The following is an 18,270-nucleotide window of genomic DNA, read 5'->3' as shown; positions in this document are numbered from 1 at the left end:
CAATGGGAGAGACCATAAAATAGAACGAGGGAAGAGTTATCCGTTCACGTGGACCGACGGCAGTCTACCGCCAGTGCGTCAGCTCGGATTCTGCCTGCAGTACACAACGAGATTCGTAGATAATATGAGCATTGCAAGTATGCATCTAATGTACTACCAAGGTATTCATGAACAATGACTCTTAGCTTACATGTGATCGTTTCCAAAGTCCTTAATCGTGGAGGTCTCCATTTACCTCCTTCGCCTCACTTGAGAGGACCCTAATTGAGGTCATTATCCCACTAACTCCCTACCTAGGTACAATTACCAAATCTGTCTGAATATTTCCAATAAGACGAATCGATGTCATCGGCGCTGTGATATTTAGAGTATCGTCTGTGGATTCCTCGTAGACTTGGGGGGATTAAGGTGCGTTGGATGCCCGCTGCAACAGTGTCATAAGCCTGTTATTGACCTGATGCAACAATGATTGAAGATTGCCCAGATGAGACTGAAGGCCGGAGTCCTATCTCGCGGGCTAATCTCTATCACATGATGTCATATACAAACTATCCCAATGAGGAAGTACAGCTTGATCTCCAAGCCTTTTTTGTTACCTTTCACTTCCATCTATTATTTTTTCTTTCTATGCTCCTCAATTTCAATATGGCAACCACTGTTCTCGAAGCACCAAGATACACACAGTTAAACGTCCGGGTTTACCAGCACAACGGCTCTCTTCTTGCCGGTAAGTAACGACCGCTTTGATAGAAGCCTGGGCGATAACTAATGCAGCCTCGTTCTAGCTCTGGAAGTCCCAATTGACCCCCGAGATAGATATGTTTCCGCTGAGATGCTATACCGATATTGTTCTTCCATATTCATCTTTCCTGACGAAAACGAGTGGGCCATTTTTAGATTGCGGGCAAACACCACTCCAGGCGCTACACTCCGACCTAGTGGTCGAAGCTTGGTAGATCCCGGAAACTACATGGTTCTGGAGAAAAGTAGGTTGGATATGTCTAGCATAATCCGGGCTCCCAATGCCGATGATTGTATAGATCAGAACCCCACCACCGTCGACTTGACAACTAACTGTGCGCCACGCCGTGTCACAACCCCTGACACCCATACCCAATCCCAGGGCCAGGGTGAACGGGACCATCTGGTAGACTCAACATCAAAATCATGAGAAGCATAAGGACGACATGGCTAATTATTTCTAATTTCTAAAGCAAGCCAAATTTCGCAACACCCTCCGCCAAAGAGACAATTGCTGTGTAATTACCGGGCAGACTAGGGCAACCACCTATGAACGACCTTTCCTCGGTCTCGATGCTACGCATATATTCCCTGTCAGCATGCTAAGTGAATGGAGAGCAGGTGGATATCGGCAATATATTACCGACACTCGCCCCGATAGCGAGATTGGAGAGTCTCGTCTCTATTCTGCCCAGAATGGGCTTCTCCTCAGCGCAGACATTCACGCTCAGTTTAATGATTTTCAACTAGGAATTGATCCTGACGTGAGAACCCACCCCCACCCCAATATTGATATGTGTTGGTTTCCGGAATGAATACTAACTGTTGTATACATAGTCTGATCACAAGATTATCGTATTCGGAGCGGACCCTGCAAAAATGGGCGGTACTCGTCTCAGAAGCTCTGCCCGAAACGGGATCGACGGCGTGTGTCCCGAGCTCCTTCGTTGGCACCTACGAATGTGCCTGTACAAAAGCCTGAAAGTCAATGCCGACCCACAGACAATATGGGAAGAAGATCTTGGGGAAAATCCTATGGGTAGCATTCTGGAGCAGCCAGACGCGGCTGAACGAATGGAAGTTGAGCTTTTCACGCGCCTGGGAAGTTTTGTAGCGTAATACGTTCAGACAAGCAGGCCATTGTTAGACTATTCGCTGTTAAAGTAGGAATTTTAACAAATGTTGAATCTCCACGGGGATGTTTCATTTTTAGAGATGAACCTCCACTGCTATTCACATCCATAGCCCCTGACTATACATATAAAAGTTGTCTGTTCCACTTCTCTGCCATCTGGCTATAAGACTGAGAAGGGGGTAAGATACCTAAAAATAAGGGCTATCAAAAAGACATGATTACGCCGCATAAGCGGCCGACTGTGCTTATTCCCGAAAAGAAAACGTAGACAAGCCAATGATGATGCACCGTGCCATATCACGCTAGCTATAGGGCCAAATCCAGGTTAAACTAGTCGGAAAATGCAACCCACAAGGAGGTATATGTGATGAAGTCTTAGATAGAATCGTATTTGGGCACATAGGCAAGAAGATAAGAAGAAAATAGTCCTTGGATTCTATAGATCCTTGTGTTGAGAATAGATTGTAGAATGTACATAGGACGCCCAATTAATGTTGAACTTTTCCCCTTTAATAAAAATGTGAGCTCGCTGTTGAATGAATGCGAGGCCCAACCGCCAAAAATCACAATTGCTCGTTTCACATGCAAAAAAGCATTCCCATATCCCAATGACCCGCGTCAGGTTGAAAAAGCAGTCCGGTAATTAACCCCTAAAAACGCACCCATGTATTTTTCTTTTGTTATACGAAATGATGTTGAACTCGTGGGATCTTGATTCAGATCCCTCTTTTATTTTTTCCGTAACTCATACTTGATCCTCAATAGCCCATTTAAACGGGGAGAGGGAAGGCGCTAGCCCACTGAGCAATCTCCTTGCGGAGAGCAAGGATCTCAGGAACGCTATCGTCAGAAACCTTGGCCTTGAAGTCCTTGAGCTTGTTGGCCTCCTTGGGAAGCTCACTCTGGATCTTCTTGGAGAGGGCAACGGACTGGTCAATGTAGCGGGCAATGCGCTTGAAGTCCTCGACACCCATACCACGGGAAGACATGGCGGGGGCACCAATGCGGATACCGCAAGGAGTGAGGGCCGACTTGTCACCAGGGATGGAGTTCTTGTTGCAGGCAATGTTGATCTGCTCCAGAACGGCCTCAACACGAGCACCATCAAGGCTGTGGGCACGGAGGTCAACGAGGACCATGTGGCTGTCGGTGCCGTCAGAGACGAGCTTGTGGCCAAGGGCCTTGAACTCCTCCTCGAGAGCCTTGGCGTTCTTGATGACCTGCTCCTGGTACTGCTTGAACTCAGGGGTGTCAACCTGCTTGAGAGCAACAGCGAGAGCAGTGATGGTGTGGTTGTGGGGACCACCCTGGTGACCAGGGAAAACGGAGAAGTTGATAGGGTTCTCCAGGTCGTAGAGGACATCCTTGCCGGCCTTATCGGTGCTGCGGACACCCTTGCGGAAGAAGATCATGGCGCCACGGGGACCACGGAGAGACTTGTGAGTGGTAGTGGTAACCACATCAGCGTACTCGAAGGGAGAGGGAATGACACCAGCGGCGATGAGGCCAGAAATGTGGGCCATATCGACAATGAGGTAGGCGCCGACCTTATCGGCAATCTCGCGCATGCGCTTGTAGTCGATCAGACGGCAGTAGGCAGAGGTACCGGCAACCAGGCACTTGGGACGGTACATCTCGGCGTTACGCTCGAGAGTATCATAGTCAATGATACCGGTCTCGAGGTTGACACGGTAAGGGAAAGTCTCGAAGTAGGTGGAAACGGCAGAGATCTTGCGCGAGGGGGTCTGGTAACCGTGGCTCAAGTGACCACCGTGGGGGAGATCCAAGCCCATCAAGCGGTCATGGGGACGCATGAGAGCCTGGTAGACCTGGAGGTTGGCAGGGCTGCCAGAAAGGCACTGGACGTTGACGCCCCACTTAGCGGGGTCCAGGTTGAACGCCTTGAGAGCACGCTGCTGGCAGGTGATCTCAATGGCGTCAATGTGCTGGTTGCCACCGTAGTAACGAGCACCGGGGTAACCCTCGGAGTACTTGTTACACATGGGGGAGCCAAGGGCATCGAAGACAGCACGGGAAGTGAAGTTCTCCGAGGCAATCAGAACGATTGACTCACGCTGACGCTGGATTTCCTTCTCCTATACGAGTAGAAGAATTAGCAAAGCTGAACTTTCAATTGGATATTACATTCAATTGTAGGTCTCAATGATGTATAATTTCGACTTACCATGATGGCAGCGATCTCCGGGTCGCTGGACACGAGGGAGTTGTGCATTTGCTGTAGATGAGTCAATAATCTATATGCTGTAAATGTGGGCCGATATGATACTCACGTCCCGGTGGGACTCGGAAAGAGCGTAAGACATGATGGAATATGGTAATCTGTCTGGGATAAAACAGAGAAGAGTTGATGAACAGGAAGGAAGGGAGGTGAAGAAGGAAAAAAGAAATGGAAGTGGTGGGGGAGGGGGATCTGCTATTTGCCTCAGGCCGCTGAATTTTAAGCCAACGATATCGGAGACAGCTGACCAAATTAACTTTTTAGGTTATAAAATTCTGTAACTTGGCAGAAATTGGACTGGGATTGGCTGAAAGTTTTAAAACGAGATATATCCAATGGAACTGGCTTCTTTTCAGTCCATTGAACGCTTCGAGAGCGACAAGAAAGATAGTATCAATTGCTATTTGCCACACCGCTCATGAGATGGCGCCTTTGCTGTTGTGAAATCGCTAAATAAACATCGGGGTATTTCCTTGAAAACGCCAAATAAATCTCAATCTGATAATCTTGCATCTATCTCAATTGAGAATTCCCAAGTGTCCAGTCTCATGTTTCATGCTTCCACGGTCCTCGTGTTGTCCTCACGTAGCATTCCTGCTCGGTCCCCAAAGTCAGAGATGACAGAGCGCAAACGTCTCACACGATCCTCCAACTCTGTAATCTCTCTTCGTTGGTCATCAACAGACCGATGCACATCTGGTAGCCCTTCGACGACCGTACGAGCCTTCTGGATTCGAATCCTGACAGAGCTGGTTTCGGTAGGGAGGGTTTTCACATCGAGCGACGGACGAGCGCTTGAATCGAGGACCGATACTCCTGCTACAGCATGGGAAGATGTATTGTTGCCATTGTGCCCACCATTAGGGATGATGGAAGGTGCTTGTTGGGCTTGTGCTTGGGAAGCTCCTGGGTCCCCTGTTGTATCTCCGGGTACGTCCGATGAACCAGGTTGCTGACCTTTGGAGAGTAAGCGGGAAAGAATCCCATGCAATGGTGGAATTATCTCAAAGGTCTGTGGTGGAGGGAAAGGTACTGTTTGCGGTGTTGGTGTGGACGCATCTTTAGAGGGTGTCTCGGGCATAGGGGATTTCAGGAGCGGGGTGCTCACTGGCGGAGATCGAGAGGCCATTGTCGGAAATTGGGATTAAGAGGATCCCGAGGAAAGATATCTGAAAGACGAGTAGATCCCGGCTGGGGTAAAGTTTTAGGGAAGAGTCGGAAGACATACCCCATAGACCTGCCTCCGGAGCCCGCAATACATGCTTACATCAGCAAATACGCTCCTGGCACCCGGTGACGTCGGGGCGAATGCCCCTCCTTCACCGGCGGCCTTTTTCTCTGCGTTAAGTGGTCTGATTCTCCTTTCGATATCTTTCCCTCTGAACAACTATCTAAAGGTAAGTTACTCTGTTTCTTAACTCTCTGTTGGTTCAGCAATTGACCAGTGTCCGTATAAATCTAGTGATTCAATCACTATAACGAACCCCACTATGGCTTCGGTCGACCAAAAAGTTGCTTTGAGTATGATTGACTACCACCCGGCTCCTCAAAAGGTATGCGAACTAATGTAAGCCTTATAGTTGTGATCGATGGCTGGGGTATTGCAGGCCCTAACTCCCCACCCCAGGGAGATGCCATCGCCGCGGCCGATACCCCACACATGTCCGGCTTCGCTGAGCCCAACTCTAAGACCGCCCAGGGCTTCACCGAGTTGGATGCCTCCTCGCTCGCTGTTGGTCTGCCCGAGGGTCTGATGGGCAACAGTGAGGTTGGTCACCTCAACATTGGTGCTGGCCGTGTTGTCTGGCAGGATAGTGTTCGCATTGACCAGACCCTTAAGAAGGGCGAGATGGGCAAGGTACCTAGTATTGTCAAGGCTTTTACCCGTGCAAAGGAGGGCAATGGACGTCTGCACCTTCTGGGTCTAGTCTCGGATGGTGGTGTCCACTCCAACATCACTCACTTGTTCGCCTTGCTCGATGTCGCCAAGGACATGCAGATTCCCGAGGTCTTCATTCACTTCTTCGCTGATGGACGTGATACCGACCCTAAGAGCTCTGTGAAATACATGCAGCAGCTGCTTGAACGAACCCAGGAGACCGGCACCGGCGTGATTGCCACTGTCGTTGGCCGCTACTACATCATGGACCGCGACAAGCGCTGGGAGCGTGTTGAGGTTGGCCTCAAGGGTCTGGTCACTGGCGAGGGCGAGGACAGCTCGGACCCGCTACAGACCATCCGGGAGCGCTACGAGAAGGGAGAGAACGATGAGTTCCTGAAGCCCATCATTGTTGGTGGCAAGGAGCGCCGTGTCCAGGGTACGTGTGGTTCGAGCCCAAAGGGCAAGGTCATGACAGCTAATTGAGCTTATACAGATGATGATACCCTCTTCTTCTTCAACTACCGCTCGGACCGTGTCCGTGAAATCACTCAGCTGCTGGGCGACCATGACCGTTCCCCGCGTCCCGACTTCCCCTACCCCAAGAACATCGACCTCACCACCATGACTCAGTACAAGACTGACTACAAATTTAATGTTGCTTTCCCTCCTCAACACATGGGTAACGTGTTGGCCGAATGGCTCGCCAAGAAGAACCTCCAGCAGTGCCACATTGCTGAGACTGAGAAGTACGCTCATGTCACTTTCTTCTTTAACGGTGGCATCGAGAAGGATTTCCCCGGCGAAGTACGCGATATGATCCCTTCGCCCCGAGTTGCTACCTACGACCTTGACCCAAAGATGAGTGCCGCTGCTGTCGGCTCCAAGGTGGCTGAGCGTCTTGGTGAGCACAAGTTCGACTTTGTCATGAACAACTTCGCCCCTCCCGACATGGTTGGCCACACTGGAGTGTACGAGGCCGCCATCCAGGGTGTTGCTGCCACTGACAAGGCCATTGGCGAGATTTATGAGGCTTGCAAGAAGAACAACTACATTCTGTTCATCACTGCCGATCACGGGTAAGTTGTTATACAAAATAGGAATACCTCCCATCAGGAGAATTGTTAGTTAACCCACATTCACAGAAACGCCGAGGAGATGCTCAACGAGAAGGGCACCCCCAAGACCTCCCACACCCTTAACAAGGTTCCTTTCGTCATGGCCAACGCCCCTGAGGGATGGAGCCTCAAGGAGGGTGGTGTGTTGGGTGACGTCGCGCCCACTGTTCTCGCTGCCATGGGTGTCGAGCAGCCTGAGGAGATGACTGGAACCAACCTGCTGGTCAAGTCCTAGATAATTTTCCCCATACATAAATGTTTGATCATGAATCAATGAATAGAATCTTGTCAATATACACATAATCTTCTTTTTGCTTACATAGTGTCGGAAGTCATTTATTCTTTGGCTTTTTTGGTTGTGCTTGTAAATGGCCCTGTCAAGTGCATTTATAGGCGTTCTTTTGGGCATACATCGAGTGGAGTTTTCGAGTCTTCTAGTCGGGTTTGTAACAAAAGACCGGACGCTTGCAGCAAGACCGGAGCAGTGAACTATATGTATATTGGTCTGTAGGCCTCATCATGGGACTACATGAATTGACTTCGGGTCAGTGGGATGATCGATCCTATTAAAGAATCCTCATATTGAAAGACAAATTAATCACTTTTGATAGCATTGTATTAAGATTTGGAGGGTATATCTTGAAGCTGATCTATGCGCTGTTCTGGTGTCGGGCACCTGCACAGATCATACATTTACAAGGTATCCCAAGTCAATTGGAATCTGGTTCTCAATGCCCAAGCATTCCTTGAGATGTCATGCCTCCAATATAGGGTTCATAATTGCATAGTGCATGTACTGAGTCACAGTGAACCGCTTGAGGGTTGGTCCCATCCGGCGCCAGCCTCGTAGCTCACGCCACATCTTGCATATCCGGGTGATATATCCTTCGCCTGCGAGTTCTTGGAGCTCTTGACTTATGCCGAAGCCGACGCAGCAGCAGCCTGCTGCTGAGCCTGGCTTTGCAGTTGGATAAGCTGGGTGAGGGGTTAGAATGTGCCTATGGTGGGGGATTGATTGCAGTTGGATGAGGGCGATTTACCTCTGAGCGCATCTTCTCGCTCTTTTCTTGTGTCGCATTAATCTCGCCTTCAATTCGCTTGCTGTAGATTCTCAGTCAGCATCTCTTTTCGTTGGTTCACAATGGTCAAGGTAGTGGCACTGACATCTCCTTCTCAATGAACTCTAACCGACTGTTCACGGCCATGGTCGCTTCGGTCTTATCCTGCTTCAACAGCACCGGGCCAACAAGCTTATAGATGTTGGAGTCATCGTCGAGCTGGGCGAACTCGCTCTGCACGCCTTCGTTCTCTTGTTGCTGCGATTCGAGTTTCTGGCGAGCGTCGACCAGAACATCAAGCTCTGGATGCGGAGAAAAAGTTAGTAGCTATTGCTGTCATCAATCGGATATATACCCATACCGGTCTGCAGTCCCTGGAACTCTTCCGAGAGTGCTTGGAGCTGTTTCTGGGCGTCCATGGTGAACTTGGAGGTGAAGTGGGAGGAGGGAAAATCAATGGCTCCCGCCCGTAAACAACTTCCACTCTCACTTTCCCCTCCAATTCCCATCAACCCTCGGTTCTAGACCTGTTTTGCACTTCTTGTTTTCTTCTACTCCAAAAAAGCTTCACGTCTTCTCTACTAGCAGGTCGCTATCTATCCCTCCAGCCGTGGCCCACTACCTGACCCTTGCTCCCCTCTCCCCGCTTTATCACATCTGCCTCCGCGGTCGACTCGTTACCTCTACCCCAGACACCATACGCATTTCCCATCATGAGCAATACAGACTTCTTGGGGCGGGCGATCGAGACGGTCAAGAAGGCGATCGAGAATGACAATGATGGCGAGTATGAAAAGGCTTATCAGATGTACTACTCCGCACTAGAGTTGTTCATGCTGGCTTTGAAATGGGAGAAGAACCCGAAATCGAAGGAGATGATCCGCTCAAAGGCTGGCGAGTATATGGATCGCGCGGAGAAGCTTAAGAATCATCTGGCGGAGGATAAAAAAAAACCAAGTGCGGTTGGCGCAAATGGAAAGGTGGCGCAAGGCAGTGGGAAGGGAGGGTATGTAATCGACTTCTTTTCAGAGTTCATATTCCTCGCACTCCCATTTCTGTGTTAGACAGTGTTCGCGAGTAGACTATTGACCTCAATTATCCCCGCTAACAACACTGGATCGTACAGGAAGGAAGATGACGATAACGGCGAAGATGCGGAAGCGAAAAAGCTTCGATCAGCGCTTCAGGGAGCTATTCTGTCGGACAAGCCGAACGTGAAATGGGAGGATGTTGCTGGCTTGGAGAACGCGAAGGAAGCATTGAAGGAAGCAGTCATTCTTCCCATCAAGTTTCCCCATTTGTTCACTGGCAAGCGCCAACCCTGGAAGGGTATCTTGCTCTACGGTCCTCCTGGTACGGGAAAATCTTATCTTGCCAAAGCCGTGGCAACAGAGGCAAATAGCACATTCTTCAGTGTCAGCAGTAGTGACCTGGTCTCGAAGTGGATGGGTGAGAGTGAAAGGTAAAGCAACATCTTTATATACGGGAGCTTCGCGAGTTGCGCACTAACTCGCTTCTAGACTTGTTAAGCAGTTGTTTAACATGGCTCGCGAGAATAAACCCGCGATTATCTTCATCGACGAGGTCGATGCGCTGTGTGGACCCCGTGGCGAAGGAGAGTCTGAGGCCTCACGGCGTATCAAAACCGAATTACTCGTACAGATGGACGGTGTCGGCAAAGACTCGAAGGGCGTTTTGATTCTGGGTGCAACCAATATCCCCTGGCAACTGGATGCAGCTATCCGGCGACGATTCCAGCGAAGAGTACACATCAGTCTTCCGGGCCTCAATGCACGAATTAAGATGTTCATGCTAGCCGTGGGCTCGACGCCATGCCAAATGACCCAGAACGACTATCGCCAATTGGCCGAGCTGAGCGAGGGCTACTCCGGTAGCGATATCAGTATTGCCGTGCAGGATGCACTAATGCAGCCCATCCGCAAGATTCAAGGTGCAACACATTATAAGAAGGTATGTGCACTCTGTTCTCACCCTTCCGGTTTACAGCGACTGACTTCACTCTGTTATAGGTACTCGTCGACGGCGCTGAGAAAGTCACGCCTTGCTCACCAGGGGATGCGGGCGCAGTGGAAATGAGCTGGCTCGACATCGACGCAGATCAGCTTCTGGAGCCTCCTCTCGTCTTGAAGGATTTCATCAAGGCAGTTAAGAACTCTCGGCCAACTGTCAGCGGAGAGGATCTAACAAGGAACGCTGAATGGACTCAGGAATTCGGCAGCGAAGGCGCCTGATCGAATCTTCCGAAGGATGGGGATATTCGCCCCATCATGGCCTACGAAATGTGAATATATCTACCTCAGTTGATCTGATCGACGGCATGCGTTCCTGGCTCTCTAGGTGGTCCAAAGAGGACCTAAGCTGATCATCCCGTGCCATTGACCATAGTCCCCATTTTCTCATATGCTTTATCTGTGTCCATGTCAATGCTTGCTTCATCTCGAATTCCTGTGTTTTTGGTGGGTGTCTCCGAACAGTTTGGTGTTTAGAAGCGTTTCTCAATTACTTTTCACAATGGCGCGGCGTTGGCTCAGCAAATATTCCATGTGTCTATCCTGCAAGTAGCATACATACTGCCTTGAAGACAATAAACTTGTGATGTACTTTCGCCGTTGCTTGTATGTATATTTAATGCCAATCAAGGCTCAATGCCTATACTGGCAGACGCTACATAAATGAATAACGGCTCTTAAATCATCAGATTCCTCGATGGGATGCCACTATGCACAAATCATTCGGACAAACTGGCACAAGGCCAGCCCTAAAAGGCCTCAATGAAGAACTGACAGAAACACAAAACAGGTCAAAAAAGAGCAGTATACTTGCAAGACATGTCGGGGGAATCTCTCATGACAGAAGGTTGACGCTGGAAGAACAAGAGACAAAATCACAACGAATGACATAAACAGAGAAACAATCTCTAGAGCTACTGGCCAAGCAAGCTCTTGTTCGAGCTATCACGGCGCTTGAGCATTTCAGTCTTAGCACGCTTCAATCCCTCGCCCAGTTTCTTAGTCCGCTTCCAATCATTGCTCATCTTTTGCATGCGAACAGCGGCCCTCACTAGAGATATGGCGGATTTTAGTTTATGGCGTGGGGTGCGGACAGGAGCTCGGTCACGGGCGTGCACGCCCATTTCGGAAATCATACGGAGATCAGCCTCGTTGCTGTTGGTAATTTGTTAGCTGTCTTGCAAATAATTTCGATAGGAATGGGGACACGAACCATGCAACTCGGACGCGTTCACCAAGTTCCATCAAGCCCTTGCTCCAGGCAAGATCACGGCGGAACTTTTCCTCACGCTGCAGGCGAGCACGGAGCCAGATGATTTCCTTGCCCAAGCCTCGGATCTCTTTTTCATGTTTAGTTTTGCTAGTCGACTTGGAAAGGGAAGTTTTCTCGAGGATTTCGTCATGGCGTCTTTGTAACAAATTGAGATTTTTGGTGGTTGCTTCAGCCTCGCGCTTGTGGGTATCTCGTTCTTCGCGAATCCGGCGCATATGTGTCTTCAATTCGTTCAGGCGTGCCTCCCTTTCAGAAAGTTTCAGGGCCAATGATTCGGCTTCGAGGGTGGAGGACCTAAGAAGCTCATGGAAGTCCTTTTGGTCCTCTTCTTTCATTGCCGCACGTTCCAGCTCTCGGTTCTTCGTGTTGACCTTCTGCAGGGATCGGTGTGCTTCAGCCACCTGTTTTCGTAGACTGCGTAGCTCTTCATGAAGCTTATTTGATGGAGAACTATGTGGGGAGTGTGACTCGAATTTGTTCATTATCGCATCATGAAGATCCTTTTCCAATTCTTCAACCCGTGACTTGTAGCTTTGCGCATAAGTCTTCTGCTTGGATTCACGTTGGAGCAAAATCTTTTCGCGTTTCCTAGCCTCTTCTAAGCTGTGTCGAAGGAAAGGGAGATCCCCATGTGCACCAGATTGTTCAGTCTCCATCACAGGCTGGTGCTCAAGAAGAGCTTCCAGTTCTTGGACGCGACGCTCCAGGCGCTGTACCTTCGTCTTGGCTGAAGTAAGTTCTCGATCTCGGTCACCAGAGCCAGCAAGCAATTTGTCCTGAAGGCGATCGATCTCAGCCGAAAGGCGACCCTCCTCTGATGCAAATCGCTCACTTTCCGTGACAAGCTGGTCCTCGAGGGACGACTTGGCGTCTCGCAGTACTTTGAGTTCATTCTCAAGTCTTGTGACGGTCTTGCGTAATTCAAGTTTGTCCCGGTCAAACCGGGTGGTGTCATCTGCGTTCTGGACTCGGTCAAGTTGAGTTTGGAGCTCAACGCGTTCAGCCTCAATATCCTGCACTGAAGCCTTCAGATCAAAGATCTCGACATGGGCATTCGCAAGCTGATCACGGAGTTTCTGCCTCTCGGCAATTGACTTTTCTAGGTTTTTGTCTAGGTCAGATGTCCCATTTTGGCGACCTTTAGCAAGTTCTTGCTCATCCGCTAGGCTCGACTGTAAAACGATCACCTCGTCTTCCAGGGCTCGCACCTTGTCTACAAGTGCTTGCTCTTCGCGTCTAGATACCCGAGCATCCTGCTTCGCCGTAAGAAGCTCGTCTCGTTTTTCATCGAGGTCGCGTCTTGTCTTATCGAGGTCGTCTTTGAGATCTTGGATTTGGCGGTTCAGCATTGACTTTTCTTGCGTGTAACGCTTTTTCTCGCTCTCGATCGCCTCCTGTAGCCTGGACTCCTTTCCAGAGTACGAGCTACCGGCTTCCTGAAGCGTGTCGATAGTGCGCTTCAAGTCTGCCACCTGGCCTTCTGCCCATTCTTTTTCTGATTGTAGAGTTCGCTTGCTACTTTCCCATCGACTTTGATCGACTGCAAAACGGCCCTCCTTCTCCTCAATCTCGTGGTGAAGGTTTTCGATCTCCTCTTGCAACCGTTCAAGTTCCGCCTTATGCTGCCAGCGGATGTTGTGCCCTTCATCCTGAGCGCGAGATGTGGCGTCTTGAACCGCTTTTTGAAGTTCGCGGATTCTAGCTTGTGCACGGTCGAGTTCGAGTTGTAGTCCTCCAGATTCATTTGTGAGAGCATTATGACGAGTTTGAAGAAGTTCCTTTTCGTCCGTTCCGCGCTGAAGTTCATCCAATGCCTCCTGTAGTCGAGTAGATGTAGTTCTCAGGTCCTGCCGGGCTTGATCGCGATCACGTCTGGCCACATCAAGGTCCTCAACCAGTTGATTGGCATTATCCTCTAGGCCATGCTGGATTGTCTGATAACGCTCTTCGATGAGAGTTGCATGATTGGTTTTACTCTTCAGTTCTGCCGTTAGAGCATCGTTCTCTCGTTGCAGCTCGCGTATCTCTTCTTCGAGTTTTTCCGCCTTATCCTCCATCTGTCGGCTCAGTCCTTTGGTCGTAAAGGATTTGTTTGATATTTCGTCTTGTAATCCTCTCAGGTCCTCCTCAGCACGATCCTTCTCTTCAATGGCCTGCCTTGCTGTATCCTGTGACTCTATGGTCTCGGAATTGGCTCGGGCAAGACTTTCATGAAGCTCTTGGATCTGCTCTTTGGCACGATCAAGCTCAAGCTGCAGCTCTGAAGCTGCGCCATTCTCCTCGGAATTACGTTTCAGATCCTCGAGCTCTTCTTCGCGTTCCTCGAGGAGCCGATCTTTCTCTCTCGAGCTTGCTTCCAAGTCCTCAATCTCGTCTCGAAGTTTTTCAGTCTCCTGCGATTTGGTATCTTTGATATGCCTCAATTCGTCGCGCACTTCTCGGAGTTCGAGGTCACGCGATTCAAGCTCCTCGCGCATCATATCCATTTCACGTTGTACCGTCTGATCCGCTTGCTCCCTCCATGATTTTTCCTTTAATTCCACTAGCTGTAGCTGGTAGTCCTCAAGATCTTTCTCTGCTTGCTGGAGGCTCTTCCGGTATCGGGAAATATCGCGTTGCATTGTCAGTCGCAAAACCTTGAGCTCCCTATTTTCTTTGAGGGCTTCGTTATTGTATTCCGGACCAGCTTTTTGCAGTTGTTCTTCCATGAAGTGAATCCTCAGCTTTAAACTGAAATTGACTTTGCTCAGTTGATCAATGGCCTAAGGATGTCAGCATTAGTCTGCAGCTCGTGCAGAGCTAAAGGTTGGAATATGTATCGTACCATAGCTTGGTCCTTGAGCGACAAGTTATTGCCTCCATCCCCAAGGACTCCTCCGTTGCGTCCTGAATACCCGGGCAATGGTGTACTTTGCGCACTACTGCTTGCCGCATGTGGAACAGGAGTTGCCTCTTCCATCGTCCGACCTTCCTCGTAAATATCAGACATGTCCATAGCAGGCAAGCCAGGTGTGTGGGCGTTGCTGCGATGAGGCTCTCGCTGATATCCGGGGGTTTTTCGGACCGTCTGTTCCCCGGGTTGCAGACATGTTCCTCAAAAGATTGTTCTTCGTAGCGCTCTTCATTAATGGAGTAAACTCTCCCTTCCCGGGGGCTGTTGATGGAAGTTGCCGTAACGCGCTCCTCGTTGACTTGGAAGCAGCACCAGGGCGCGGGGTGACGCGTTTGTCGAAGCCTTTGATCACATCATTGTCTTTCGATGGTGTTTGGAACGAATTTTCAAGAGAGTCGAGTGCAGACAAGTGCTGCCGCCCCGCGCTGCGAAATCCGGTTGTAAGATAAGTCGCGTTGCCGTCGTATTCGGTGCGCGGTGTGTCGATGTAGGGGAAGGCCATGTTTGAAGAGGGAGAGGTAGGCCAGAACCATTCAGCGCGTGACCATCACCGTCAATAAGGGCAGGAGCGAAGTTGTGTACTGAAAGTTCACGCTTGACAATCACAGACGTGTTTTGGGCGAGTTATCCCCGGCTATGTTAGGCTTAGCGTGGACACCTCTGTTGATTTCTAACCTAATTGGGATTAGCGTATGAATCACGGGATATGATCTCGCCGCTTTTGCTTTTTTTCTATCAGAAGAATGCATGAGGTCATTCATAGTCTTTGACACAAGATCAGCTATGACTTCTGAAGAGGATCGCGCATGGTTTCAATCAACCTTTCGTCCTATCCCCAAACCGGAGCTTCCCGACGACGCTGTTGACTATCTAATCTATCATATTCCGTCCTCCCCCACCTCCGCCGTTATCGATGAAGCTGCCGAGACCCGGGCGCGATTGCTCGAGGTGCAACGTACGGCAGCAGATTTAACCAAAGATTTACTCAAGGATTATATCTGGCAACGTGAGGCCTTTCGATTGGAAATTACAAAAGAAGATGGTACATGACTCTCCTTCTTAATACCTCTAAATAAAGTTGAAGCTAATAGTCGCGGGGTTTAGGAATCACTTCACTACAAGGCCGCACCACCTTTGGTGACTCCATTGAAGATGAATGGGTCATTGTATACTTCCTCCGTGAATTGACCAAAAGGCACAAAGATATATGGGTCAAAGTGGTGGACGGCGATGGCGAGTTTCTTCTCATTGAGGCTTCGGGCACACTTCCAGCATGGATAGAACCAGACGTTGCAGACAATCGGGTGAGCTATGGCTTGTTACTCCACATGGGCTTATGGGGAATATCATATTAATCAGCTAATCTATGAATCAGGTGTGGATTCATCAAGGAGATCTCCGTATCATCAAACCCAAGCAGGAGACGAAGAGACAGGTCACGGAGAAAATTTCACTTCCAGAAGCACGAAAGATTATCCAGAAAGAACCCGGCCGCATTCTTCGCTCGACAATAATTCAAGAAGAGGCGTTCTACCGTCTGCGCAAATACCCTCAGCAAATTAGCGAGAATCTTCACTCCGCCATCATCACAATTCCTCGCAAGGCTGCATTCCTCCTACACCAAAAGCCAGCATACATTTCACCTGCCGTAGAGGCGTTCTATGTTCGTGATCCGATCGCCTTGCGACCACTACGATCGAAGGATGCGTCCGATCTTGTTTTCAAGCCAGATGACTTGGTCGATGTCAGTGTTCGGTTCACCCGTGTCGGATATGCGCAACTCAAAAGCCAGGAATTCCCTGTGCCAAATTCTTGGGCGGGCAAGCTGCCCTCCACTGAGGATAAGAAGGCATATGAGCGGGCGGAAGCGGGAATGAAACTTGCGTGTGGATTCGAAATGCTGCTGTACGACCCCCAAAACCAAGACAAGCCCGCAGTCCGCGAAATGAAGTTCCTGCTCGAGGATGTGGAGACAGGGGATGAACCCCTTCCCACTGATCAAGAAATCGAAGAGACCTGGGAAAAGCGAGAAGATGATGAGAAATGGCTTGATATCAACTATGAAGACCTGGAGACAGAGCTGAAAGGAAGAGGCGAAGGAAAGGGAGCAGATGCTGGCAAATTCGGTGACTCTGGTGCCCAGGAAAATCTTCAACGAATCGTGGCTCGCTTCGAAGAGTTCCTAAATGACAACAAAGCAGGCTTCGATGGTGCCGATTTCATCGATGACTTTGATACGGATTCCGACGTCGATGATGAAGATGACGAGGAAGTCGATAGTGACGGCGAGGATAAGGACGCGTCATTCAACGAAGAGGAATTCTCCAGAATGATGAAAGAGATGATGGGTATGCCCTCTGCACCCGATTCCATCCGCAAACGAGTGGAAGAACTCGATTCGGACGATGAGGATGACACGGAGAAGATCAAGGAGCTCTCCCGACTCATGGAGGCGGAACTGAAAGGGACGGGGGTGCTTGATCTCAACCGACGCCCGCATGAATTATCTTCTGGTCCAGTGAGTGCATCCAAAGGCCAGGCTGCCAAGGTTTCCAGTGAAGATGAAAATGATGAGGATGAGAACATCAACATCAATTTCGCTAAGAATCTGCTGGAGAGTCTTCAGGGCCAGGCTGGAGCCTCTGGTCCGGCGGGCAATATGCTGTCAATGATGAACATGCGCATGCCCAAATATGATCGCCCTTGAAGATGACCGTACACGATCGAGCTACGTGTGTGAATAATCATTCGACATGACTGAGAAAGCAAGAGCAGTCCCAAGGTCTGAGTCCTGAATCGGCAATTGATTCAATACCAGCCCCTTGTGTTTAACTAGGGGGATGCCTCTTTAGCAAGACAAGGCGATCCGTCCATCAAAGAGAAGGGTTATTCCTATTCTGGTTGCTGGTGTATCATATCGCTTTACACACCCGCCGCTGGGAAACGGACAACGGGGCTGATGACGCAGTTGAACCAGCATCTTGCAAATGCCATGGTGGCTATAGATGGAAAACAAGAAAAGCACATCTGGTTTCATCTTTCAGGTGGTCAACTCGTACCCCTGCCCAACCTCCCTTGGGCAGTCACCAGATAATCATGGGTCAGACTTGACAATTTTACCCGTAACAGCTACATGAGGCTTTGGTGCTCACAATCTTGATTTATATTTAGGTTGAGTAGTCACATGCCCTCCTACAGATGTAATGAATTAGATGTCTGCTAAACCCCTCACATATGTCATGAGACGGTTTATACTTATGCTTCAATACTTCATATACCTTCTAGAGTTCGCAAGTTTAAGTTAGAAATTCTTGTTTAAGATATGTTCCACTCTCCTCAAATATATGGTTCAACGGGACGGTCCCCAAGTTTGATATTGGCCTAGTGGGGTTAAGGCAATCCATCAAGGCAGGCCTGGAACTGCATAACATGTATAATTCATACTTGTAAAGATCAACCCGATAGCCTCGGAAGCCACGTCGACACGGTGGCGACGGTATCAAGAGGCGTATACCAGGTAGGTATGATTGACGATGTCGGCTATAGACCCCCAGCCCTGTCAAGGAACCCGAATCTGTCCTCTATCAAGGCTCTCTGAATATATAGATATATATAGATATATATAGATATATAATAATGTATGTTGTATGCTATAATGTAATATGTATGTTGTATCTAAGATCAGCAATCTAGTACTTTAGGAATTCCACGTGGCTAGATCGTGTCTTGGATCGACCCAAGTGGTTTTTAGTCTGTTCCTGACAAATATAAAGATGTCTCATACTGGATCCACTTCTGCAAGCCTTCGAACTCACATAAACGACCTTCCCGAATCGAATATCAATGTTAGAAAGTCAATTACATACATATTCAGCTTGGGGTAAAGTTGGGAGACCCGAAAGAA

The 18,270-nt window shown here is 49.3% G+C and overlaps 8 protein-coding genes across 8 annotated transcripts; 4 read left to right on the top strand and 4 right to left on the bottom strand.

Annotated features, from left to right (window-relative positions):
* Window positions 1-645: 645 nt before the first annotated feature.
* N7500_005546 (HNH endonuclease signature motif containing protein) lies at window positions 646-1,860 on the top strand (the record flags this gene model as incomplete). Its single annotated transcript, XM_056676690.1, has 5 exons — window positions 646-727; window positions 786-986; window positions 1,041-1,147; window positions 1,215-1,505; window positions 1,579-1,860. 5 exons carry the CDS (start codon window positions 646-648, stop codon window positions 1,858-1,860), a joined length of 963 nt encoding a protein of 320 aa, XP_056531690.1.
* A 786-nt stretch (window positions 1,861-2,646) lies between these two features.
* Window positions 2,647-4,200, bottom strand: N7500_005545 (glycine hydroxymethyltransferase SHM2; the record flags this gene model as incomplete). Its single annotated transcript, XM_056676689.1, has 3 exons — window positions 2,647-3,972; window positions 4,062-4,112; window positions 4,168-4,200. 3 exons carry the CDS (start codon window positions 4,198-4,200, stop codon window positions 2,647-2,649), a joined length of 1,410 nt encoding a protein of 469 aa, XP_056531689.1.
* Window positions 4,201-4,668: 468 nt separating this feature from the next.
* Window positions 4,669-5,244, bottom strand: N7500_005544 (mediator of RNA polymerase II transcription subunit 9; the record flags this gene model as incomplete). The annotated part of the gene is made up of 1 exon (XM_056676688.1): window positions 4,669-5,244. The coding sequence occupies one exon, from the start codon at window positions 5,242-5,244 to the stop codon at window positions 4,669-4,671; it is 576 nt and encodes a 191-aa protein (XP_056531688.1).
* Window positions 5,245-5,374: 130 nt separating this feature from the next.
* On the top strand, window positions 5,375-7,347 carry N7500_005543 (phosphoglycerate mutase, 2,3-bisphosphoglycerate-independent; the record flags this gene model as incomplete). Its single annotated transcript, XM_056676687.1, has 5 exons — window positions 5,375-5,512; window positions 5,561-5,636; window positions 5,696-6,433; window positions 6,491-7,073; window positions 7,140-7,347. 5 exons carry the CDS (start codon window positions 5,375-5,377, stop codon window positions 7,345-7,347), a joined length of 1,743 nt encoding a protein of 580 aa, XP_056531687.1.
* A 680-nt stretch (window positions 7,348-8,027) lies between these two features.
* Window positions 8,028-8,679, bottom strand: N7500_005542 (tubulin-binding prefolding complex subunit YKE2; the record flags this gene model as incomplete). Its single annotated transcript, XM_056676686.1, has 4 exons — window positions 8,028-8,087; window positions 8,153-8,213; window positions 8,277-8,472; window positions 8,532-8,679. 4 exons carry the CDS (start codon window positions 8,677-8,679, stop codon window positions 8,028-8,030), a joined length of 465 nt encoding a protein of 154 aa, XP_056531686.1.
* Window positions 8,680-8,883: 204 nt separating this feature from the next.
* N7500_005541 (AAA family ATPase VPS4) lies at window positions 8,884-10,422 on the top strand (the record flags this gene model as incomplete). The annotated part of the gene is made up of 4 exons (XM_056676685.1): window positions 8,884-9,176; window positions 9,297-9,632; window positions 9,691-10,141; window positions 10,201-10,422. 4 exons carry the CDS (start codon window positions 8,884-8,886, stop codon window positions 10,420-10,422), a joined length of 1,302 nt encoding a protein of 433 aa, XP_056531685.1.
* A 692-nt stretch (window positions 10,423-11,114) lies between these two features.
* Window positions 11,115-14,868, bottom strand: N7500_005540 (putative spindle-pole body protein (Pcp1); the record flags this gene model as incomplete). The annotated part of the gene is made up of 4 exons (XM_056676684.1): window positions 11,115-11,355; window positions 11,414-14,235; window positions 14,298-14,509; window positions 14,538-14,868. 4 exons carry the CDS (start codon window positions 14,866-14,868, stop codon window positions 11,115-11,117), a joined length of 3,606 nt encoding a protein of 1,201 aa, XP_056531684.1.
* A 245-nt stretch (window positions 14,869-15,113) lies between these two features.
* N7500_005539 (putative regulatory factor Sgt1) lies at window positions 15,114-17,073 on the top strand (the record flags this gene model as incomplete). Its single annotated transcript, XM_056676683.1, has 3 exons — window positions 15,114-15,408; window positions 15,471-15,670; window positions 15,742-17,073. 3 exons carry the CDS (start codon window positions 15,114-15,116, stop codon window positions 17,071-17,073), a joined length of 1,827 nt encoding a protein of 608 aa, XP_056531683.1.
* Window positions 17,074-18,270: the final 1,197 nt, after the last annotated feature.

Source organism: Penicillium coprophilum (genome assembly GCF_028826855.1).
Source record: "Penicillium coprophilum strain IBT 35676 chromosome Unknown utg000004l_segment0_segment0, whole genome shotgun sequence".
In the NCBI taxonomy this organism is placed as follows: Eukaryota; Fungi; Ascomycota; class Eurotiomycetes; order Eurotiales; family Aspergillaceae; genus Penicillium; species Penicillium coprophilum.
The sequence above is the reverse complement of the archived record's forward strand: the minus strand, read 5'-3'. Positions and strand labels throughout refer to the sequence as shown.